At 47.1% G+C, this 25,453-nt stretch overlaps 2 protein-coding genes across 5 annotated transcripts in view; one reads left to right on the plus strand and one right to left on the minus strand.

Annotated features, from left to right (window-relative positions):
* Positions 1 to 1,488: 1,488 nt before the first annotated feature.
* Positions 1,489 to 18,002, minus strand: LOC133353882 (centrosomal protein of 63 kDa-like). 4 transcript variants are annotated; one of them, XM_061570371.1, is made up of 10 exons: positions 17,655 to 18,002; positions 15,123 to 15,203; positions 13,825 to 14,002; positions 9,629 to 9,724; positions 8,060 to 8,188; positions 7,291 to 7,404; positions 6,286 to 6,525; positions 4,838 to 4,977; positions 2,482 to 2,818; positions 1,489 to 1,964 (listed from the first exon to the last, which is right to left on the minus strand). In XM_061570371.1, the coding sequence occupies exons 2-10, from the start codon at positions 15,161 to 15,163 to the stop codon at positions 1,794 to 1,796; spliced, it is 1,446 nt and encodes a 481-aa protein (XP_061426355.1). In that variant the 5' UTR covers positions 15,164 to 15,203; positions 17,655 to 18,002; the 3' UTR covers positions 1,489 to 1,793. The 4 variants fall into 4 exon arrangements, with proteins under 4 accessions (XP_061426355.1, XP_061426354.1, XP_061426356.1 ...); XM_061570370.1 differs by having other exon boundaries at positions 17,623 to 18,002; XM_061570372.1 differs by having other exon boundaries at positions 6,286 to 6,522; positions 17,594 to 18,002.
* A 1,694-nt stretch (positions 18,003 to 19,696) lies between these two features.
* Positions 19,697 to 25,453, plus strand: part of LOC133353885 (angiomotin-like protein 1) — a 33,673-nt gene continuing 27,916 nt past the window's right edge. Inside the window, 2 exon segments of the mRNA XM_061570374.1 lie at positions 19,697 to 19,808; positions 20,679 to 20,819. The gene's annotated coding sequence lies outside the window, so the exon portion shown is untranslated.

Genomic DNA, 25,453 nt, shown 5'->3' on the forward strand with positions numbered 1-25,453 from the left:
TATTGCAAGTATTAACAGATGCTGTATTTGTGCCGTGTTTTTCAATTCTATTAATTAAATACGTTGGAGTCGGATGTTCACCCTGGCTCTGAAGGTTCATTGAATGCGTGCAACGCAACGCACAGCGAGGCTGAGACATATGTGGTTAATGCAAATATAATTCCTTGCAAAAGGTTTCAGTTTGGTGTTTTAACATCTCGACGCATGTTTCATTACCAGAAATGTTAAAATATATCCTTATATCCTCTATGATATCGACTCAGTTTCATTTTTCAGTTTCATTTATTAGGTATAACCCTGTGAGCCATGTGGCTCTTGACTCGGGTGCAACCGCAACAAACATATCGATCAACTCGTCTCCTCCAGACGCGTTTCGAGGTAAATAGCTCATCGGGAATCTACTGACATCAACATGGAGCATCTCTGCGTTGTAACGTCAATGCGAAGGTTGATTGGATAGAGAATCGATTCCACGACTGTTAAATGTGGTGACGTCATCACAGGTGTGAGAGAATCTATTCCGGTTTAATAGCCCGGTCGTTATAGATTCCTCTTGGCGTGATCCATACCGGCAATGTTAATTTACTATTCAATTACGCGTGCACAGCAGTCAAAGAGAATCGATTCCCTTCATTGGTTAAATATGTACATCGCGTCATCACAGGTGTGGGGGGTCGATTCCGGTTTTTAGCGCGGTCGTCATCGATGCCTCTTCGTGAGATCGATACCAGCAATGTTAATATTCGATTAAATTACGCGTGAGCAGGAATAGCCGAGAATCGATTCCACACACACACACAGCTGTGATGAACACCGCTGCGTGGTGACGTCACCACGGTCAGGTTGACTGACATGTAAGCAATGTTTACCTCATGATATACAAAACCTATAGACATCATCTAAAGGTCCTTCGAATCCGCTTCGAGATGCGAGTTCAAGACCATGAATACATTAACGCTGCGATTTGTAGTTGCAGAGAAACACCTGATATATGTATTGTCCCAGTCATCCCTATGGGGGGAAAAACAACTGATGGGTCTTCACTCAGGCATTTCTTGCCGGATTTTGACCACGTCTATGGGAGCCTTTAACATTGAAGTCTATGGGACCCCTTTGGACCCCCACCCCTTCCCAGAACCACCACGAACCCACCCCGGATGCCTCTTGACCTACACCAACACCCCCTCCAAGACCCTCCCAAGAAACCGACGGACCCACCGTGAACCACATCAGATCTCCCCGGACCTCCCCCAGACCACAACCCGGACCCACCCCGGACCCCCCCACCATCAGACCCAGACCACAGATCCCTAGACCCGGATCCACCCCGCACTCCAGGTCACTGGATTCGTCGTGCATTATGCTAACCACATCAGCGCCACCGCTCTCCACTCACGCATGCACACACATATAGAGACAGTTTTTTTACGTATTTTTTTTTTATTCAAAAGCTAAACAATACTTAAGCTAAACCCAACCCAACCCCACACCCCAACCCTCAGCCTGGGAGGTAAACATGGAAACCAGTAAACGCAGTAGTAACATGAAATGGGTGGTAACACAGAGCTGGTCACCCGCTATAGGCGATGACCTGGGACTTGAGATCCTTTTAGGGGGTCGATTCATGACAAGAGTGCTGGCTTGTCTGCCAAGCGGTATTAGCTGGGTATACACCCATGTTAATGACACATGAGACCTACTCACAAAACCAAGAAGAGAAACAAGTCTACGTGACCAAACACAGCTTTATAAATCTACGGGTTTTAGTTGCCCATTGTTACTCCACATACTGCTCATGCTGGGGACCCATGGGCTTGACCCAAGTGCTCAAGTGCGAGTCGAGTCTCTCTGCGCAGGCCGTCCATGTGCTCTTCAACCAGTCTCTCCAGATCCTTGGCACGCTTCGACTCTTCTTCCAAAAACTGTTCAACAGCCGCATCGGACCCAGCCGGCTCATCTGAAATCTACAACATGCACGACTCAAAATCATTGAGGAAAGACAGGTCACGCTAAAATAATAAAAACTAAAGAATTCTGACTTCATGTTCTATAACGCTTGCAAGTGACTACTTTCATTTAAAAACCATGAACAATGGCCCAGTGAACCTGTAATTTTCTGTGAATGTATAAAATGCACTGTAGGAGTACAAGTCCTAAACAAAGAAGCATGAATTCGCCATCACCTATTACAAAATATTAGCGTTCTGTGACTTAAGCAGGAATAAACAAAATAGTTGTGAGAGTTATTGTAAGGAAAATGTGGAATCAATTGTCACTTTACGCTTAATTACATAAGTTTACTGAAAAAAGACCGTGTACATAAGTAAAATATATATGGCCAATTGCATAAAACCCCTTAAGAGGATGATGTATGCCTCAGTTTATTTTTCAAAGCTGGATACATTCAGATATAAAAACACTAAATGTTTCATGTAGACTTAAGTGGCTTAACTGCAAAATCACCATCCGCAACAATCTTACCAGTAGATCCAGATCCCGTGTCTTCATTGTGTGAAACAATCTTCCTGGTTCATTAACACTGGCAAAGCTGTCGACTAGTTCATCATCAGACAAGGTTCTGGGGTAGGGTAGAGGTTCAAAGCTCGCAGCCAGAGGGGCAGCGTCGACGGCTGTCGCGTGCCTTGACCCAGCAGACTCTGCGGCCTTCAACTCAGACACGGGGTGTCCCTGCTCTCCTCCATCCGGTGGTGAGAACAGGCGCTGAATGTTAAACTGGAGCGGTTTCTCTGCGCCACCCAGTCGGCCGTGCGGCCCATGCATGTCACCTTCACTCTTTGTCCGTTGCTCCTTCACCGACCTGGGGATGCAGACACGGACACTCGAGTTGAAATTAGTGTTGCATCTTTGCCGTGTATGATTCAGCAGGATTTGTAAGCGCGAAGTGCTCTCATTATAACCTGGGCTGTTTTTATTTTCAATCACCAAGCTCTACGGAGGATCTAAATGATTAAGATGTTCTGCTTGCCGGCTGTGAATTACTGGGTAGTCATGCTTAGTTGATGGGGTACACCCATAACATGGCACATAAAAAAACACATGGCACATATTGAGGGCAGTATTTGCAATAATCTTTGGGTCTTTCGGTAAAGCCACGTAGATATAAAAATTATAAAAATATGACGTTTCGACCGCAACACAAACAATCGTCATCAGGTGCCCACAGATTCATGATCTGATCCCATCTGTGAAGGATGTGATCACTGACATGCAATACCCCGGTGCCTACAAACTAGGCTGTCTGCGGCAGTAGTTACATTGGGGAAACTAAGCGACATGTCTCGGACCGTGTTCGTGAATATAAGGCAGATCTGAAACACGGTAGGACCAATACCTCTGCCGTGGCTGATCATTGTGTTAACGCTGTGGGCTCACACGAAATTGATTTTTCCAAGACGAAGGTACTCTGCAAACCCACTGGCTATCAGCCAAGATTCGTTCATGAAGCCATCCAGATATATAAACACAGACACAATTTCAACCAAGAAGATGGATACAAACTGAGCAATCATTGGAAGGACGTTATTAACCAGTTTAAGTCATAACTGGCTGTGATGTTTCCTTCCTACCTGCCGATGTTAGCAGTTACTTTCTACTCTCTGAGTTACATTACCAGGTTAAATGTCTCACTGTCTAACACAGCCACCGTTGCTCGTTGGCCTCTGTATTGTTGGTTTTCTGTTTTCCTACATTGAAATGCTGATCTCTCACAATACAATGGCCATCTCCACAGCTTCGTAGACGTGGAGGTGGCCCAGCTCTCCGATCTTACATTTGCATGCAAATTTAATCTCTAGCCCCGCCCACTTCGCTTATGACCCATGTCAAACCTTTATAAACATCCTGCCTCAGCATCTCTCTCGCTATATTTTTTCATCTGATGACGATTGCTTGTGTTGCAATTGAAACGTTGTGATATTTATTTAAATTTTTATTGTATTATTTTTCTATCTACGTGGCTTTACCGAAAGACCCAAATAATATGAATTCCTGCAGTCATGAATGCTTTAAGTCAAGTATTTGCAATGTTTATAAAAAATATATATATATAAAAGTGTACTTCTTTATAGTGAAAAAGTCAATGCCCAGTTTATTACGTAACATTGTAAGCTTTGTGTATGGAACATCTGAAAAACATCTCAATACAGCAATTATGGAATGCGAAATGTGATGAGTGGACATGTAAAGATGTGTCAATTAATGTACCTAATCGTGCATTTCAATACACATATCGATAACACTGGGGGCATATATTTCTTTTTCTTTTTTTTATTATATGCCAAGGTTACATATGGGGTAAACGGAGAGGATAAAGCTCATCATTTACAAATGGGACGGAACAAATGAGAATACAAACCAACATAAATATTAAATAATTGATACTTCAATCACACTCCTGAGCCATTACAATTCATGAAATGAGACTGGAGGTAATATGAAGATGTGGGGCTTGTGGTTGTTGGGGAGCCGTAGGGTATCGGTTAGTGCGCTACGCTACATATGCAGCAACTCGAGTTCGATTCTCGTTCACCGTCACCAACACCAGTGACCATTATCTGAACCAGTTCTGGGCCTCTCCTTTATCGACTCAGCCTCAAATGAGTACCTGGTGCAGTATGTAAACATCAGCACTAGGAAACAAAGACGGCTGGGCGTGGTGCTGGCCACCCACCCCCTCGTGTCCCGTGCCAGCCTTCATAGGTGCTATTCGCTAACAGCACTTGCCCCAAAAGTCTGCTAAAGCTACACAGGGGATCGTTGGGGGGTGGCAAGTAGTTAAGTGGTGACTCATGAGGGGGATTGCGTGGCCAGGACACACCGCTCTTCACATCGCTCCATCTCGGGGACGTGATGAGACAGCACGGCGGCGGCAGAGCACAGGGCAGCCAGCTCACTCCGCAGCTGTCGGTTCTCCAGCTCCAGCTGCCCAACGGACACAGCGCTGCCCTCCCGTCTGTCCTGCATGGAATCAAAATCAGAATCTCTATTTACCCTGGACTGAATCCGATGAGCTATGAAGCTGTTTTTCACAGATGTCCAGGAGGGGCGTGACAGGTTACAACAAGCAATACAAAAAAAACGATAGGAGTGTCAAGTAGAGAAAAGGTAAGAAAGTCACTAAAAATATAAATATATACATCTATCTATATATAAAAGGGAAATTTGTGAATGTGTGTCTGTTCGAAATGTTTAGCATGCTTCCCGACATGCAACAAACTTGAAATTTGGCATGTGAGTAGTTTCCAGACTGTACACAATGCAAAAAGTATAAAAATAGACTTTTGTATTTCTTTGGGGGGGGGGGGGGGGGGGCGCAATAATGTATATATTTTGCACGGCAAGTGAGCGGTGATGTCACATCTGTGATGTCACGCAGCGTCACGCAGTGTGCCTGCTGACGTCACGCATCCCCCCCCAAACCCTCCGCGTAGGCCGTGTATTAATCCAAGACAAGAATCCAAGTCTCGGGCGAAGCCGGGTAGTAAAGCTAGTAAAGTATAAAATAGAATTTGCATAAGTACATTCCTGCTAACTCTTCAACACTAAACGCAAGCTTGGGGGCCGTCCATAAATGACGTCACGCGATTTTGGGCGATTTTTGACCCCCCCCCCCCCCTCTCGTCACACGGCGTCACAAAAAGTCAGACCCCTCCTATATAACGAACAAAACAGTAAGACTTCTCCACAAATCTGGCTGTCACCTGATGAAGCTAGTTGTAATAACTGGCGAAACGTCGTATTTGGTTTGTAAATGTTATGGCTTGGCTCTCCAACACACCGGTGTGCTGTACTAGTATACTACACTATACACTACACTATACACTACACTTGTGCTGTACTCGTGACGAATTGGCATGTTCTGTTTACGTGACAACCCTTCCTATTTGGCTGTGCCGGATGGTGGCGGGTTTTAATGATACATTTATATATTCACGCGATCTAACCCAAAAACCTCTATTATGGATGATATTGGTCGCGGAAGCCTACGTGTTAAACCGGCTGCTGCTGCTGATGTGTAGACGGGAAAAGCAGCAAATGAGTCCAGACTGAAGTCGATTTGTAAAGCAAGCCGAGTATCCCAAATGCTGTTCGTTGTGCTAAAATGGAATGTGCACCCACCTTTAAATAAACTGCTAGATGGCTGCAGAAAATGTAAATGGTCAACAATCCTAAAGTCAACTATAACAACAAAACTTGATCATCCACAGGCAATGACGCGAACACTCTGCCGTGGGTGTGCGAGAGTACGGTGCGACGGCGCCCTACGTGTTGGCACGTGCGGTGTAGCTCCTCGCGCAGATGCTGCCTGTTCTCCGCCTCTGGCCCACACGCAGCCTCCGCCTCGTGCTGGTCCTCTCCGAGCTGCTGCACTGCACTCCGATCGGACTGCAGCACCTTGCTGGCTTTTTCCAGTTGGCTTTGTAGGAGCGACATCGCACATTGATCCTTCTCCTCCACTGAATTCTGCCAGCAGATCAACTGGGCCTGGTAGTTCAGCGATTGCTGCTGTGAAAGCATCAGGCACAAACATGATTATCCACTTCCAAATTACCTTTAAATGGTAATGGGTTTGTATTTCTCAAAATTATGATTATTGCTATACTTGTTAACTGAGGGAGTCCTCACCGAGTCTCAACTTTTTCAGGAGGGTCCTGATACTTTTTTGCAGTCAGGGGCAACGACTGCTCTGCATTTCCCAATGAGGTCATTTGTGAATCGTTTATAAAAGTTTTTCAAACTTGGATCATGACACCGGCACACAATGGCCGCCTCGTTGCCATTAAAGCAATTTCGACGCAGATAATAACTCTGCAACAAACTGTTAATAGCACAACCACTCTGCCCTGTCACCGCCCCATGTGGCAATGCAGAGACACGCTGCATTCCTTTGGAGCTCTTTTCATACGGCAGTAGCAATATCCTTGTGATGGATTGCACGCGTAAAATTTTTATTTAGCATCTGCAAGTACAAGCTGATTTCCTGCTCGAATGAGCAAGGGGTCGGTGCTCATTTCCTGTTGACAGCCCTGAACCAGTTGTTTAATTTCCACATTCCTATGGCGGGGGCGAGTTTTTCCATAGAGACCACCGTCGACTTCCTCATAAAACAGAGACTTATGTTATTGATCCCAGAGGTATTATGGGCTGAGTCAACAACCAAACAGGATGTGAACTCGCAACCCTCCGATTAACAGCCTCTTGCTCTACTGCCGAGCCGCTTGGCCGGTTAAATTTGTATTAACGTGCTCGCTGCTGTATTGTACAACCTACCTGTATGGCTGTGCATTCTTCAGCGAGAGCTCTCCTCTGTGACTCCAGATGGGCCACCTGCTCTTGGTGCATGATCCTCTGCTTCTCCCACTCCAGTGACTGACTTCGGAACTCCTGAAAGAATTCACCACTTGTAAGCATTTGATCCGCTTGATATTCCTGTAATCTATATGTATAAAAGGGATATTTGTGAATATGTGTGTCTGTTCGAAATGTTTAGCATACTTCCCAACATGCAACAAGCCTGAAATTTGGCATGTGGGTAGCTAATTACACTTATAAAAGACATATCATCATCATCAGCCATGGAAAAGCCACTGCTGGATAAAGACCTCCACAAGCTGACTACATCATTCACAGTCAGTGTTATAATCTACCTACTACCTGCACATGAGATGAGCAGTGCGGTTAACAATGAGTGGTGTACCACATGCTGGACTCAACAGTGAGGGGTGCAATGCATTCTGTACTCAACAATGAGTGCTGCGTCATATTCTGTAACCAACAAAGGGTGGTGCGCCACATGATGGACTCAAAAATGGTTGCTGCACCCTGCACTCTACAATGGGTGGTGCGCCGCGTGCCATTCCTGATTACGCAATTGCGCACCACGACCACCTCGGTACTCGTGGGCAGCCCTGCTACGGAATCCTAACAGAAAATTGACTGTCCGGTGGGTGCAAGTGGTGAGTGTAAATATTACACGAGCATCACAACACACGGTCCAGGTGGCAGGGGGGGGCCTCTGTTGTAGCGGTGGCATCGTTACCTCCAGCTTCTGGCACAGGTGGCCCAGCTCTGCACTGGCGAGACTGCCATCCGTGTCCTGTCGGATCCGACTCGCCTGGCGCCGCTGATGCCGTTGGAGTTTCTCGTAACTGCCCTTCAGCTTGCCGAGCTGCAGGCAGGAAATAGCGGGCTCGAGCTGGGCACACGGCACGCTATGAAGAGCTCCACCACCAATACTTTCACTCGAGGGTTGTTAAACGATAATCGGTAAATTGGGAACCATTTTAAGAATAAATTACCCATTCTGTTTCCAGTGCAATGTTAGTATGCAAATGCTCAAACCGCGTAGCAGCAGGCCAAAGGGTAAATAACGGATTGGTAAATAAAAGGTAAACGTGCAGCCCCACAATTTCTTGCTCACACCACGACTGGCAAAAGGCCTGCACTCGATGCAGCTCTTGGAAGGTTTTTTGTCTCCTCTTCCACACTGACCACTGGGAACACCTATACTTTACCCCACCACGCGCGACGTGCCGATCGACTTCCGTACACCCATTTTATACACTTGGGTGGATGGGGGAGGGGGGAAACGGGAAACTCTCCCCATTGTTTCAACAGCCAAGCCAGCGACCTCTTTAGATGGCAAGTCCAGTTTTCTAAGTTCCCAATCATTTCACGACAAAAGCTCCCTTCATTTCTGTACTCCGTTACTGTCTGCTTTTCCCTAACTTCACATATTTCCTACGCTCTACCCTTCTCACTCCATACATCTACTTGCCATGTCTCCACTTTTCCGACTACACAAATCAGCCACACTGCTGCCCATCTGCATCTCTCGCTCTGTGCATGTCTGCCTCTCAATGCATGTCTTGCTTCTAATTCCACACACCTATATCTATGCATCTCCAATTTCTCACTCCACACATGTGCACTTGTGATAACCTAGGTTATCATAGTCACGTGTTTATAAACCTACTCGCATATATCCTGCTCGTGCCCAGCAACGGCGTGGTCACTGTGATGCATCACGAGTGAGTGTCGGACCACATGGAGCGGAATATGTGAAGGGTGCAATGTGTGAAGATGGCAGGGGAGAGGAGACACAGTGAGCGAGCGAGAGAAGCCGCGGCAAAACAACTCGTGACGTGCGCCCCCGAAGAAGCACGAACACCGAGCTTGAGAAGAGAGACGGTGGAAGGAAATGGATATGGGTGATGAACGGTGGAGACATAATTGCTTAAAGATACATGTGGGACAGCGGTAGGGAACACATAGTGGCAACATTTAACAGTGCGTAGAGATGTTTGGGACCTAAAAATTTGATAACACATGTGAAACAATGCAAGAAATGGGAACTTAACAACTCGTTTAACAAACATGGAAAACATACGTTGAAAAATGAAACACTGTGATAATGTTTCTAAACAATATTCTTGACTTTTTTCTTTATTAAAGGTGATTTGCAATTTTTTTAATGGTGAATTGCAATTCCAAGACCAGTGAACACTCACAGCATTTGATAAGAAGCGACCATCATCGTGGTTATTTCAGATTACAAATGCACACCGATGGCACGGAAACAAGAGGCTGAGAACAAGCCAAGGCAAACCTGATCTTTGCAATACTTGAGCTCCTCTTCATACCGCTGAGCCACCGCCGCGTGGGAGGTCTCCGCCGTCTCCAGCTGCTGCTTTAGCATGCCCACCTGTGTGCACGGCACTCCCAAATGTCAGCGCTATCTATCGATGCATTCTGTTCGCCGAGCTCGAGTGCCACCTTCACGCATGGGTTTCCAGTTCAAATCCTGGTCAGGAGCCAACTTGGCCAATGGTCCGCGTGCTACTATTAACAATAAACGTTTGTGGTAAGTCAGAAGAGATTGTTCTACGGGGAGACTGGAGTCCACCACACTAGTGTGGAATTTACACCTCTGACTCGCCACAAGGAAACCACTGTTGTGTAATGGAATTGCGTGTGGTGGGCTAAAGGGAAGGAAACACCCTCCCCCCCCCTTTGAACATATATCTATATATAAGTAAAAAATTGTCTGTGTGTGGGTTTGTGTGTGTTCGCGCGTTTGCGAACGATTTGCCTCTCCAACGGTGGGGTATACGTAAAAAAAATAGCCAGGTACCACGCCGTAAGCCCCGCGGTGAGCAAGCGCTATTCCTTTTTTACATCCGGCAACGTTAAATTAGTTTAATTAGCGATTTAGTGTGATTTGTGTGTGCTTCCCTTTTAATTATTTATGACGCATGCACGAGCATACCAACTCGCGCGCCTTTTGTGGGGGGGACGGCTCATGCCAACTCGCACGCCTTCGGTGGGAGTGAGGGGGACATTTTCTTTCGCGTAAAAAATTCTATAAAAATACACTAAACGCTGACGTTAATTCTCCACTGTGTGATGTCCCCCCCACCCCGATGCGTGCAGTTATTACTGCTATTCAGTCGCTAGATGCTACCACTATAGGCCGTAGATATTGCTGCAGAGCGGCCAGAGAGATTGTGGCTGGGGGGGGGGGGGGTCAGGGGTAGCAGCCCAGCCTCAGCCTGCCAAGATGCCACCTCGGCCGGCTGGACAATCTAGGCGAGGCCAAAGGCTCTGCACGGGACTAGGCCTCACCACGCCACTGTCAGGTGAGTACTTTGTGCTATACAGTCGATAAATACTGCATTAGAGTCAGCATGTACTACTATAGTGATAGCAGGTACCACCACAGTCGGTATGCACTGCTGTAATCATAGCTGGTATCACCAGAGTCGGTATGCACTGCTGTCATCATAGCAGGTACCACGACAGTCGGTATGCACTGCTGTCATCATAGCAGGTACCACGACAGTCGGTATGCACTGCTGTAATCACAGCAGGTACCACCACAGTATGCACTGCTGTAATCATAGCAGGTACCACCACAGTCAGTACGCACTTCTGTTCGATTTTTAAGAGTAGTTTTGAAATATTTTTAAGACCCAGGCAACGCCGGGTACTTCCCGCTAGTCTTACCTATAAACGTCATTCTTTGTCTGTTTGTCTGTGTTCATGCGCATGCAAGGGATTTGGCTCTCAAACGGTGGGGTTTACGTAAAACAAAATTAGCCAGGTACCACGCCGTAAGCCCCGTGCTTGGCATAGGCTATTCCTTTTCCACGTCCGTCACCTTTAAATGGGTTAAATGAGCTATTTTGTGAGATTTTGCTATATATAATTATTTTTTGCGCGACATCGACCGTACCAACTCGCGCGCATTCGGTGGGGGGGGACAGACCCTGCCAAGTGATATGCGTTCTGTGGGGTTGAGGGAGACATTTCCTTTCATGCGTTTTACATGCAATAAATATAGACATAACGCTGCGGGTATTTCTTCACAGTGTGATGTCCTCTTCGCCCCCCCCCCCCCCAACACGATGCGTGTAAGTTTATACTACAGAATCCGTAGATAATTAAATGATGGTGCTGAGATAGCATTATTGTTGCACGGGCGGGGGGATGGTGGGGGGGTGTAGCGGCCCAGCCCCCAGCCTGGCAACGTGCCACCTCCGCGGATTGGCAATCTAGGCCCGGACGGGGGCTCCGCACTGGACTCGGCCTCACCACGGCTATGGCAAGTACAATATCCTTGCTTCTTACGCTACAACCACATACGTACAAAACTGTTATTTTATTAATAACCTTGGAAACATTCTATTATTTTGGTTTGTGTGCTCACAACACATTTTTTTTGCTTCTAACTTGCGCATTACTTTCATCTATATTATTGTCTCAACTCACGTTCAAATACAACTATTTATGCAAAGGGAATATTGTATTATTTTTGTTTGTGTGCTCACAACAAATATTTTTTGTTCATAACTTGGCCAATACTTTCATCTTTATTGTTGTTAACTCACGTTCAAATACACCTATGTATGCTAATATCACCTTCCTATTTTTCAATAACTTATCTTTACTTACACTGAGGATTTCATATTCTTTGTCTCTTTCTGTTACATCACGTAGCTACAAACATTGTAATGCATTTTGCATTTGTCACTATGCCATACAACCCATACAAATAGCACACCGAACATTTTGTGCTTATAACTTGGACATTACTTTAATCTTCATTATTGTGTCAACTCACGTTTAAAATACAACTTATTTTGGAAAATATTACCTTCCTATTATTACATTACTTATCTTCACTTACAGCTTTAGTCACTGCAGGATTTCATAATCTTTGCCTCTTTCTGTTACGTGCACTACCATACACACAATACCATACACACCATGCTAACCACATTAACATACACACAATTCCAGAAACACACTACTAAACACATGACGGTATACACACAATACCATACACACCATGGTATATACATAATACCATACACACCATGGTATACACACCGTGCTATACACACAAAACAATACATACAATACTATACACACCGTTTTAGAATAATCACCTGGGAAATATTACGATCACAATGTTTGTGTGCGGACAAAAACATTTCTGTTCCTTGCTTCTTCCGCTAAACTCATGTACATTGAAAGTGTGTGTAAGTCGATGTGTCTGTCTGTCTTTTTCGCCCGGGCAATGCCGGGTACTTACCGCTAGTGTCTAATAAATGTGGAAGGGTAGACAAAATTACCTGTTGAGCTCCCTCTAGCGGAGGCTCTTCCACCAGCAGTGGAACGAGCAGGCAATTTACAGGACTTTACCTGCCTCGGCACAGCCAAGAGAGTTGAGCGGCGCCCATGGAAACACTCTGAAAGTCTGACTGCAGTGAAGCGAAGCATTTACAAGACAAACATGAGGGCTTGCCCAATACGTACTGTGACGATTTCAGTTTTAACTGCGCATACACACGTCACAACAAGACGCTTGACAGAGCAAGATTCTCGTTGTACATGTTGATAGCTACTGCCTCTTTGCATAAACTAGACGATGCTGACATCATATGCAAATCAATTTCCCCTCTAAAAAAACCTTTTGGATTTGCTAAATCCTATCTTTCACTCTGCCTTGCGCTTTATCAACTACTCCAGTTATCGCTGTGATCTTAACTCCAAAACCAGTTGTCACTCTCTTCCAACTCGGAGGGAGGTTCACTGGGCCAAGCTAACCTTAAATGCGCACACACACATATATAACTCAGTCCCTCGCCTAATCAAAAGTGGTTATTCAGGACCAAAACTCTCAGAAATAATAGACGCCCCACAAGCACTGAAGTGCACTGTAGCGAGGACACACAACTCGCATCTCTCACGGTTCTCACGCGTTCTGTGTTGATGCCCCAAACACCTGGAATTCCATCGCTACTAAGAAATGTCTTTGATTCATCTCACATCTTAATCACAACGCGAAGCAAAACTGTCAATTATTTATATCGTCATTTGAATTTGCATTTCACTTGCACATACTTGTATGTTTACACATAAGTATAATGGTAGTCACCCTTTATCTGTTTTCTGTAACTCACTTGTAATTGTATTATTATCAGTCTAAAAATGATTTGCGTGAGCTGACTTGCATTACGGGGAATTGGTTAACATCTGATTTACGTTTGTGCAATATTGTCAATGTCTCATCTTATGCAGTTGTTTTTGTACCGATTTCTACTTGCTTCATAGCTGTACTCTATTTTATTTGTTTTACTTTTCATCATTTAGGTGACCAAGTTCACTCTTGCAAATTAGACTATCCCTGCTCTCTTGGGTTCTCACCTATTTAAACAAATAAGACTTCAACTGGTCATGTCCATTCAGACACCATGCAAATGCAATGCTAATGACCGAGTAAGCAAAAAGAAGCCCCACCTCCTGGTGCTTGCGTTCCAGCGTGGAGCGGCAGAGGAAGAGCTCCTGCTCACGCACCTCCAGGCGGGCCGACAGCGCCTGCAGCTCACGCTCCCACTCCTGCTTGCGTTGTCCCACCATCACATCGATCTGCCGCATCAGCTCCTGCAGTTCTGCTTCACATGATGTCAGCTGACCCCTGTGTAAAAGATCGACAACGGACCTGGCAAAAACTCTCATGATCCAGCTGTGAACATCCAGCAGACACAAAACGTTGGGACCAAACCTGCAAGGGCTTAGCAAGGTGAGTGGGCCATATTATCACGTTACACCTACACAAGGTAACCATGTCCTCCCCGATCCGCAGATATTTGTTTGTTCACTATTTTATTTTACCAGGTAAGGCCCACTGAGCTGCTATATAGCTATTTTTCAGAAGCGACCTGGCCACAAATGATAGCTCAGCAAAGTGGCTTATAATGTAAAAATTTACAGCAGCCAAATACTCGAAACGCCTGTGGTGGAAAAACCGGAGGACCTGGAGACAAATCTACAAATATACAACAGGCGTCAATGTCAGGATCAAACCCACGATCTCCTGCATAATAGGAGAGGTAGTTAAAATCTCGCCACCGTGACGAATTCCATTAATGGGTGTTTGGCATGTGGGAGGAAACCAGAGTACCTGGAGAAAGCCCACTCATATAAGGATGTAACCCTTAGAGCTCTGCACATATGGATTTAAGATTATTTGTTGTACTATGTACTTCGATCTCCTGGCCACCCCACAGCCCATGCCTACAATACCTGGTATTCTCAGGTAATCCCAATACTATATAAGCTCAACGCTATGCAGCATCTGAGATGTGATAACACAAAGAGCATCAAGGGTGATTTGTCCAAGAAATGTGTAATCATACAGTAATACATTGATTTATGTCTCCCCCTTTGCCGTTTCCAAAACACATTATCACTTTATTCATACCTCTGCCTGATTTGCATCGCCTCAACCCCACACTTATGTCGCTGACAAAATCCGTCCTTTCTCGTATCCGTTGTCTCTCAGCCTTCGCCTCCATTTACTACCCTGTGAATTGCTTTGATTTACGTTGGGTCAATATTCGTTGTCGCACCTTTCAGGAACGCATCCCCGATGTAAACCGAGGCATGACTGTACATGCTGGCGAATCCACCGCCACAGAGCTACTGTGGTGTAGTGACCACCACATTCAACTTGCAATCCACAACCACTATGATTGGCGAGCACCATGACTAGGGGCCTCAGTGCACAAGGTCCACGAAAGCAACACCCTCCTCACCTTGCTAGGCCATCGAGGCCCAGCTCCAGCAGGCGCTCCATGACACACGCGGGACCACACTTTCAATCCCCGTTTGGGCGTCTGAAAAATAAAGCACAGGTACATTTGCATGAAGGACTCCAAAGGCGGCACTTCTTGGATAGTTTATTATCCTTAACAACGTCCAGTGCCTACCGCCAGCCAACACCTTCCCTCTCTGCTTCCCCCCCTCCCTCTTTCCTTTTATCCTCCCCTCTCCAATCCCCGGCCATGCCTTCCTTCTAATCAATGCCTCTGCTCCTCTTCTAACAGTCCTCAACAGATCCCTTGCGCCTCTTTAAAACATTCCCGCCTTCTCCCTCTTTCAAACCTTTCCAACCAATCACCATCTTGCAAGCCACATTTTAGCTATCCTGATGCAGTAGCGCCACCCCGTTATGGTGTTCAAGATATCCGTGTCACCCCATGTCTTACAAAGACGCTATCCAAGGATGTCTAACATCCTTACCCATTGAGAATGTCTGGCACGTCACAGTACAAACACAAGGGACACTCCTCATATCCGTGCATACTGCTTGCTGGGCAAGGTGCTCGTCAAGCACAAGATGTTGCCATTGTTGGCGAGTCACGGGGCGTGTGGATTTGCGTCATTGAATTGTCTCCGGGATTCGTAGCACACCGTAGCGCTAACCGCTACGCGCCCACGCACAATGTTTTCGACTCGACTCAGCTAAACCGAGTCAAAACGATGTGTATGCGGGGACTGGTCCCTCGGTTTACGATGACATAGATTAATGATATTTTGATAAACGATCCGCCTCCCATAGAGTCGCATTGTTTCAATAAATGATACATTTTCGCTTAATGATGTGTTTACGATATCACGCGGACTCGCCTATTTCGGCCAATCGGAGCGGTCCTAAGTGGACTCGGCAGACCTCAGCCAATCAGCAATGCCCTTTTATGAGCGTTTTATGAGCAACTGGCTCCTAGATTTCCAATAGTTGATGTGTGTTGGTTATGGAAAGCAGCTCTCGTGAATACGCAAGTGTTTTTTTAAGTTAAATAAGATGAATAACAATAACTACAATTAATGTAAAGAAAGACAATAAGTCTTAAAGCTTTCGTGACTACAGGAATTCATATTCTTTGGGTCTTTCGGTAAAGTCACGTAGATAGGTTCAAAAAAATATAACAAAAAACTACGACGTTTCGATCGCAACAAACGTTCGTCATCAGGAAGAGGGGATTAGCTTCTAAAGACAAACTGTTGTTAAAGGTTTGAAAAGGGCGTAGCCCAAATGTCAGCAGCCAATGTTAATGTAAGTGGTGGGCAGTGACCACGATGGTGGTGGGTTTTCCCACCAATCAAAGGGCTGTCCAGTAAGAATTAGCATGTTAATGTAAATCGTTGAGCTGCCTCCACGGCCAGCGCCCTGAGGTGGCTATGTTAATGTAAGAGATGAGCATGTTGATGTGAGAGATTAGCATGTTAATGGGAGATCGCAAAGAAAAAACCTCGAGCTCAGTGAGCGAGGTGGCTGTTAGGATGAGAATGTTTACTTGTTAATGTAAAATCAGAGCCGAAAATAACTAACATCGGAAGGTGGTAGGAAGGGAACATCACAGCTAGTTATGACTTAAACTGGTTGATAACGTCCTTCCAATGATTGCTCAGTTTATACCCATCTTCTCGATTTAAATTGTGTCTGTGTCTATAAATACGGATGGCTTCATGAACGAATCATTGTTGATAGCCAGTGGGTTTGCAAAGTACCTTCGTCTTAGAGAAGGTACTTCTTAAACCCACAACACTCACATGACCAGAATCTGTCTCAGATAAGCAGCTCAAAACGCCAACAACAAGTCTCGCTTCAAGCTGCCGAAGGGTCCAAGTAAAGTCACTGAAGGTATAAAATAAATTAAATCACGACGTTTCGGGCGCAACACAAGAGTCCTTCATCAGGTGGGACAACCCACAGCAAGAAACAATTGCTGAAGTGGGCAAAAGTGGGCTGGCTGCAAGTCCTCTTGACATCATTCTCACAAAGCCCCCTGCCACCCTCAGCCAGGGTCGTGAGGCGAACACCTCCTGCGGCCACGTAACATCACGGCACGTGTGTAGTAAGTACCCTGGCTATCCCACGTACACACTCACACGAGGACACTCACACGTACACACTCACACGTACATACTCACACGTACACACTCACACGAGGACACTCACACGTACACACTCACACGAGGACACTCACACGTACACACTCACACGAGGACACTCACACGTACACACTCACACGTACATACTCACACGTACACACTCACACGAGGACACTCACACGTACACACTCACACGAGGACACTCACACGTACACACTCACACGAGGACACTCACACGTACACACTCACACGAGGACACTCACACGTACACACTCACACGTACACACACGTACACACTCACACACGTACACACTCACACGAGAACACTCACCGTTGACGCTCACTCGCACGCGCTCTCACCGCAGTACAATTTGCAGCAGCACATTCACCACCTTGATTCCACGATGTCTCCCCTGCGGCGCTCGTGTACTCTCTGTCGCCTGTAACTCTCACTGGAGCCGACTGCCGCTGTCGTTGCCGCCAAGAGACGGCGGGAAGCCAGCACGAGCACACACACACGCGTTGCCCACGTGCCGCGCGTGTGTGTGTGTGTGTACATGTGTGTAATGTACACACACACGCCTTGCACAAGTAACACACAATAATAACAACGCGGGCGTGGCGCTCACACTCTAACGATTCGTCGATTATCCATAACTAACTTGCGCGCGCGTATCGATTAATCGATTACGACCACAACGGTGACCCCGGAAGTTATGGCTTGACCCAGCCGTTCAATCCGCCCCTCACCCATCGGCCCCGCCCCTCACCCCTCGGCCCCGCCCCTCACCCAACAGCCCCGCCCCTCACCCCTCGGCCCCGCCCCTCACCCCTCAGCCCCGCCCCTCACCCCTAGGCCCCGCCCACCCCGCCCATGCCACCGCCCCTCGCCATCCCCCCGCCCATCACCCCCCGGCCCCGCCCCTCACCCCTCGGCCCCGCCCCTCACCCCTAGGCCCCGCCCACCCCGCCCATGCCCCCGCCCCTCGCCACCCCGCCCCGCCCCTCACCCCTCGGCCCCGCCCCTCACCCCCGGCCCCGCCCACCCCGCCCATGCCACCGCCCCTCGCCATCCCCCCGCCCATCACCCCCCGGCCCTGCCCCTCACCCCTCGGCCCCGCCCCTCACCCCTAGGCCCCGCCCACCCCGCCCATGCCAACGCCCCTCGCCATCCCCCCGCCCATCACCCCCCGGCCCCGCCCCTCACCCCTCAGCCCCGCCCCTCACCCCTAGGCCCCGCCCACCCCGCCCATGCCCCGCCCCTCGCCACCCCCCTAGGCCCCGCCCCTCACCCCTCAGCCCCGCCCCTCACCCCTAGGCCCCGCCCACCCCGCCCATGCCCCGCCCCTCGCCACCCCCCTAGGCCCCGCCCCTCACCCCGCGGGCGTCACTCGGCGTCGCGATCTTCTTTGTGTGGCGAGCGGCGGCGGAGGCGGCGAAAATCGGGGAGACGCGAACACTTGAGGTGAGCCATCCTCCACACACACACACAACACACAACAACAACACACACAACACACACAACAACACACCAACACACACCAACACACACAACACACCTCCTCTCACACTCAACACTCTCCTCGCTCGCTCCTCCAACACGCCTCGGCTCACTCGTGCCGACAATCCTCTTCCCCACCACATTCCTTATACTCCCCTCACGGCAGTCATCGAACGCCCTCCAATCCTCTCTCCCCACACTGTTCTGTTACTCCCCACACTGGACTCACTCCCCCCACATTCTCCACTCTCACCCCACATTCTCACCCCACACTCTCCACTCTTACCCCACACTCTCCACTCTCACCCCACACTCCCCACACTCTCCACACTCTCCCCCCACACTCTCTCCATTCGCGTCTCTCACCCCCATGGCTGTAAACGTGGACAGTGTGAGCTGGTAACGCGTGGCCGTACAGTGCGCTGCGTGTTACCCTGACAGCGTGAACCGGGAGCTCCCCTCTGCTGCCATATGTTGTTACACGCGCTGGGCCCCCGTGTCTCGTTTTCCACGTGTTCTATGCAACCATTGCTTCCTTGTGTTTTGAATAGCGGACGCAATTATGTCAACATCATAACCTGCTACTTATGGGAACTATCGTGGTGTAATGGTTATCGCACCGGACTTGCAATCCAGAAGTCGTCGCCGGTTCGATCGTCCAGCGAGGCACTTGAAGCAAAGGGTCAAGGTGTCTCAAATGTCCTCGTTCGGCCTCCGACTGCAATCGGCAGTCTGGCCTCACCGGAGATTCAATAGGCACAGGTAGTGTGTGTGTGACGGGGGTTAAACAAAACACAGTGTCCCACCCCGTCGTCCAGGACGTCTGCTCAACGTGGAAGAGAGGACCCAGACATCCTCGAGAGGGATTTCTAGAAGTGAGGAGGCCCTTTTCTTACCGCCAGCTGTTGTCGTGAACAAGCAATCAGATGCAGGGGCCACAATCGCCGGAGTGGCCACTGAGGACTGGAGGCCCGGTGTCTCGGTGTAGGAGGTGACCACCAGCTGTCACCCACCCCCGTGACCTGCATTTAACACGGATTTAGAGGTAATTCCCCGTCAGCTTGTTAGAATGCCAATCATTTAACAACCTTTTTGCGAAACACTTGTGGATGAAGGCCCCTTACTCTCTGTAATTATGGGGCAGTTTTACCATACGGTAACCTCACCGCACTGGTGAGTGTAATCTCTCCAATGCGCGTTGGGAATTTCTGACCATTACTGAGACTGCATAACCATTGTAGTACAGATGGTGATGGCGGTATTCATAATGTTTATGCAATCTAACCCAAACAAATCTATTATGGATTATATTGGTCGCGAATCCCTACGTGTTAAACTGGTGATGGTGGTAACCTCATCAGAATATGGATAACTGTACAACGATTAATTGCTTTTGGAGCACTGAAACCGTTGAGGAAAATTAGCATAACACTTTCTGAAGAACATGTTTTAATCGCCGCTTATTACCTACTGCGACGTGGATCAGAAACATGGACTTTTACGACGTTGAACCAACGTTGAAAAGTGTACAAAGAAGCATGGAGAGATACATGTTTGGAATTACGCTGTGAATAAAGTGCATTGATCGGGAACAAATGCAAATCGGTGACATTGACTTGTAAAGTGGGTTTGGACAGAACACAAGAGATGGTGGCCAATGGATACGACTGGTGATGGAATAGCAGCAGCCAAAGAAGAGAACGGTGCCCAAGAGATGGAGCATTGAGATCGGTTCACGTGCAGGAGTGAGATGAATTGTGGGATCCCGAGACTGTGAGGCACATTGACAGCATGAGAGGAGGTCATCTTCTGGACGTGATTAACTGTTGATCCATCACTGATATGTGTTTGTGCACTTGGGCAGCAGCACATGGCTGGTTAAAATGTCATCAACCCTGTCATTCTGTGTGTGCAGAAGCAGACAACAGGGCAGCATCGGCGACCATAACAAGACCCCAGGGACTGAACTGGGCCAACGAGAGCTGTGCGCAGGGGGCTGATATCTTGCACTGGCATGAGCGACTCGGCAGAGTGAGCAAGAAGCCTCCACATGCTGGTGGGTCACTGTTCTGTGCTGAACACGCACTCCACGCCTGGGAAGGTTTTCATGACAAGGTTCCATTTCCCCTCTTGTATTTGTTTTACCTCAATCTAGATTTGAAGTTTCCGTGACTGCAGGGATCCATACTCTTTGGTTCTTTCGGTAAAGCCACTATGAAATTGAGTTGCACCAGGGCCGTGCCGAGCCAGGATGTTTTTTTCTACTGCAGAAGCCAAGCTGCCGTGCCGCTGACGTCTCGCGCTACGAACAAATCAAGATGCGTGTAGATGACGCAGTGACGTTTTTGAGTTATACTCACTGACATGTCATGCAATGAACATGTCATTAACGCCGCCCCGGGCCAGCTTGACCCTCCCCAAGCCAGATTCGGATGTCTTATTAGGACTATGTAGCACAGTTTGGTACCGGCTTGGCATGGCAAACAGCTAATGGAAAACCTACTTGTACTGTGAGGACCCTGCGCTGGGTTGGCTTGGATGCACCAGTGGAAAAATTGGTGTTTGTGGTTAGACCTTATATGTGCCGGGCACAAACCTATCATTCTGCAAAAACTAGGGAAAGTGAGGCTGAGGTATTTTTCGTGATTCAGCATTGCTAAGATGAAAAGTAGTCGGCGTTCATGACCATGCTTCAAAAAGTCACGTTAAAGCACATGTAGGATTTTAATATTTCACAGTTTAATTGATTTAGCTATGTGGTGTGGTTTTGGATTGGAAGCTAACCCCTGAGGAAAAAAAACACGTCTCGGAATGGTTGAGGTTCTATATTGGAATCTTCAGCAACAATTAATTTAAATGATTTAAAATACAATGCAACTGAGATATTCTTGGTGTTTAAATTGTTCAATGCTCAGAAATGTACACGGTTTAATCTCCCGATGGCATCGCAAGGAAAAATAAGTTGTACCACTGGGTTTTTCAGATACCTGACAACCTCACTGTTCTACATTCTCGACAGCATTCACTGTATATCCTGCGACAATCGGGTCACGGTAGCTATTTAGCCGTACCGTTACCCTCGGTAATGTATGGGAAAACTACGTGGAGAAATCTATAATTCTGTGTTTACAGATTTACTGTGAGATGTTGTATTGTGTTTTACAAATTGTAATGGTAAAATGTCCAATTTTGAACACGTAAACATGAACACACCGCATTCATTAATGGGGAATGCTTCTCTTGCTGTGTTTGTTTAACTCGCATTCAAGGGAACTTTGTACCTTGCAACTGTTGGAATGTCTCTGTGGTTTTACATTGTTTGGGTGAATGGAGAGTATATGATAAAAGAGTCTCTTAAAAACATAACATTGTGGAAACAGCAAAAACCGCTAAATTTTAAACCACAGCCAAGTTTATACTAATGTTTTTTTCGATAAAATTGGCAAAAGGCATAATCATAGGATCATGTAGTCCTAAACAAATGCATTGATAACTCTAGTATGTTTGTAACTCGCACGTGAAGGCTAAGTTATTGGCTGCACGGTCGAGGTTTATCAGGCCCAGGTGTGTATTGCTGTGACCACTGCTGGTGGCTGTGCATGTGGTAGGGGCTGTCGTCCTCAGAGCGCTCAAGCAACTGGCATTCCTGAGTTGGCTACATAATGACCGCCTTGTGTCCGAGACTTAAAAAACAAACGAGCGCCACACAGCCTTGTTACAAATACATTTGACAAAAACTTCTACGCTCGGTATGGTTTTGGCTTTAGCTGGTGGGATTGTCGCCAGAAGGCTGCTGCCCAACCCCCATCCCACAGTGTACCGCACTCCCTGGAGGACATTCTTGGAATATAATCTGTTTAAGGCAGAGGAAGAGTGTGGAATGAATGGGCCCTGTTGTGGGAGCTCGGGTGTTTTTACATCACCGACTACGTGGGGTTGGGGAGGCTTGACTGCGGCCAGGCTTTGTACAGTGCACAGAGCTACATTTTCAGTGAGCACTATGACATTTTTTTTCTGGCAGGCTGTTTAAAAGCAATTTCTAGCTTTGCTAAAGGTCAGCTCCTGAGCTGGCTCTGCTGAGATGCTTGGGTATAGATCTCGGCAGTCGCCAGTGGTTAAACTGCGTTCGAAAGTGGAGTGAGTTGATTGGGCTCACAAGTCAGGTCTGAGATTAAAATATCATGTGATGAACGTTTCTGTCTCTAGCAGGGTGGGTGAAAGATTGCAACCCCTAGTGTGGATAAGAGGTCACTGGAAGGGATTTCACAGATCGTTTTATGATTTTTAATTCTGCGGGTTGTTTTCTAACTGCAGTTGTGCCACTGACATAACACACAGTGAATGAGTGGACATCCACGTAGATGGCGTGGTGATGCATTGTCTTCATGGTGTACCGAGTGATGCCACAAGCAATGAATGTGTTCGTCGCCCCACCCCAGGACCTGCTTGGCCCTGAGCCAGATTGAATGTCTTGTGAGGCTAGCGTAGCATGATTTCGTTCTGGCTTGGCTTGCAAACTAGCCAGTGGAAAATCACCCGTACTGTGTGCGGCCCTGCACTGGCTCGGCTCAGATGTGTCAGTGGGATAAATCGTATACTGAGCCACAAAGAGAAATGTAAATTGACGCAAAAGATGTAGCCATGTCAATCCACGTGCGAATGCTCATTTGCAAGGAAAGTGGTGGCCTTGTTTTGCACTCGTTATTTGGTGATGCTGCGTTGCAGTGGTGCACAAGGACAACTAACAAAATCAATCTCCACACATTAATCAACACTGCTTAAAATAAATCTAAAAATAAGCAATGTTTTAGGAAATGTCTTTTCTCTATGCTATGAAGAAATGGCCATTGCCCGAAATGTTGCCTGTGACGTATTTTCCATTTTAAGCAGTATTATTGATGAACGTGAGTTTTTGTTTCACATTGCTTTATAGTTAATGTGTGTCGAACATTTGTCTTCAAGTGCTCATGGATTTGTCTTCAAATGCTCAGGGATTTAATCAGCTAATGCTAAACAGTTAATTTCCTGGCACGATTATAAAAAATGTGAATAGAGTAGTATGAAGTGTTCCATCAGGATTTTTTTTTATACAGGTATTTTTTAGTTTTTCCGTGTTATACAAAAGCAGATGTTTTCGTTGAGCTCCCACACACACGTAGGTTTTAGAACCGCACACACACACTGGATGTAACTGTTACGCTGGTGATTGTTTGGTTTCCATGTGAGGACGGGACCGGGCTGGGTGTGTGGGGTGGGGGCGGATAGGGAACCCAACCGAGGCTTGCTTGGCATTTCCTGTTGCGTGCCTCGGGGCCTCAGACCTCAGCACAGGCAGATGTCGGAGATTAATATGTGACGGTACGGGGCTTGAGCTGGTTACACACTGCACTCTGGTTGTGCTTGAGCTAGGAAAGGAGTACATATTGGTTTTTTGATCTGCAAATAAAATGTAAAAATAGTGGTTGCAATACTGAGCAACTTGCAAACTTAATATAACGGAGTTATTTGCATAGTGTTATTCATTTGAATGTCGTAAACTTGATCAAAGTAAACCGATCTTGTACTTGCCGCGTGTTTAAATTCCATAACGAATGCCGAAGAGCACTTGTGCTCAACCATTTATCCACAGATCCCAAGAGGGTTGGAGCGAGTGTTAGCGGGTGGCAAGAGCTCAGGGCTAGCGAACAAGAGACGAGCTGTTTGGGGGTGTGGAGGTTGTATTGGTTGGGTTCATCTTCTTCTTCTATATATATAAAAGATAAATTTGTGATTGTGTGTCTGTTCAAAATGTTTAGCATACTTCCCGACATGCAACAAACTTGAAATGTACCATGTGGGTACTTTCCAGACCATGCAAAAATAGACTTTTTTTTTGGGGGGGGGGGCGCAATAATGCATATATTTTGCACGGCAAGTGAGCTGTGACGTCACATCTGTCATGTTGTAGTACAGAGTTAGACTGATGGCCTTAATCTAAGTTGTCTTGTGGTTGTTGTTGTTGTTTGACTTGCATCCCACTGGGATTTTTGCACACAGCGTTGGTGTACGGTGTTTTTTCTGCAATATTTTTGCTGTCTTTTCTTGGATTTTCTGTTTGCACTTAGTCACATATTCACTTTAAGATGTTTTTTGTTCATGTTTTTTGTTTTTGAATGTGACCCGCGTGCGGAAGCGTAACGGATTGTGCCTGCTGATCGCGGGTAAAGTAAAATACAAATGTGTTGCAGGTCTAAGGCGTTCTTCGTGCAGCATTGCTTTATTATTTCAGTCGTTTACTGGCGTACATACCCTGAAAGTTGTGGGTGTCTGCAGCAAACGCGTGTATGTGTACGTATGGACACGCGCGCGTGTGTGTGTGTGGGGAGCGGTAGTGTCGTGGTTAGCGCGCTGCGCTACGAACCCGACGACCCGAGTTAGATTCCCGCTCATGGCCACCACCGGTGACGATTATTTGAACCGGTCCTGGGCTTCCCCTAGGTCGACTCAGCCTAAAACGAGTAACTGGTGTGGTGTGTGAACATCGCCACTAGGGAGACAAAGGCGGCCAGCGTGGTGAATCCAAGTCCCGGGCGAAGCCGGGTAGTAAAGCTCGTGAGAACATATGAGAATGATGCTTATTGCTTGCCCATTTGTTTTGTAGTCTCCATTTTGACTCTTCGCAATTATTTAGTATTTTACAAAAGACACGGT

Source organism: Lethenteron reissneri, chromosome 45, assembly GCF_015708825.2.
Source record: "Lethenteron reissneri isolate LAM-NWPU_2019-01 chromosome 45, ASM1570882v1, whole genome shotgun sequence".
Lineage (NCBI taxonomy): Eukaryota > Metazoa > Chordata > Hyperoartia > Petromyzontiformes > Petromyzontidae > Lethenteron > Lethenteron reissneri.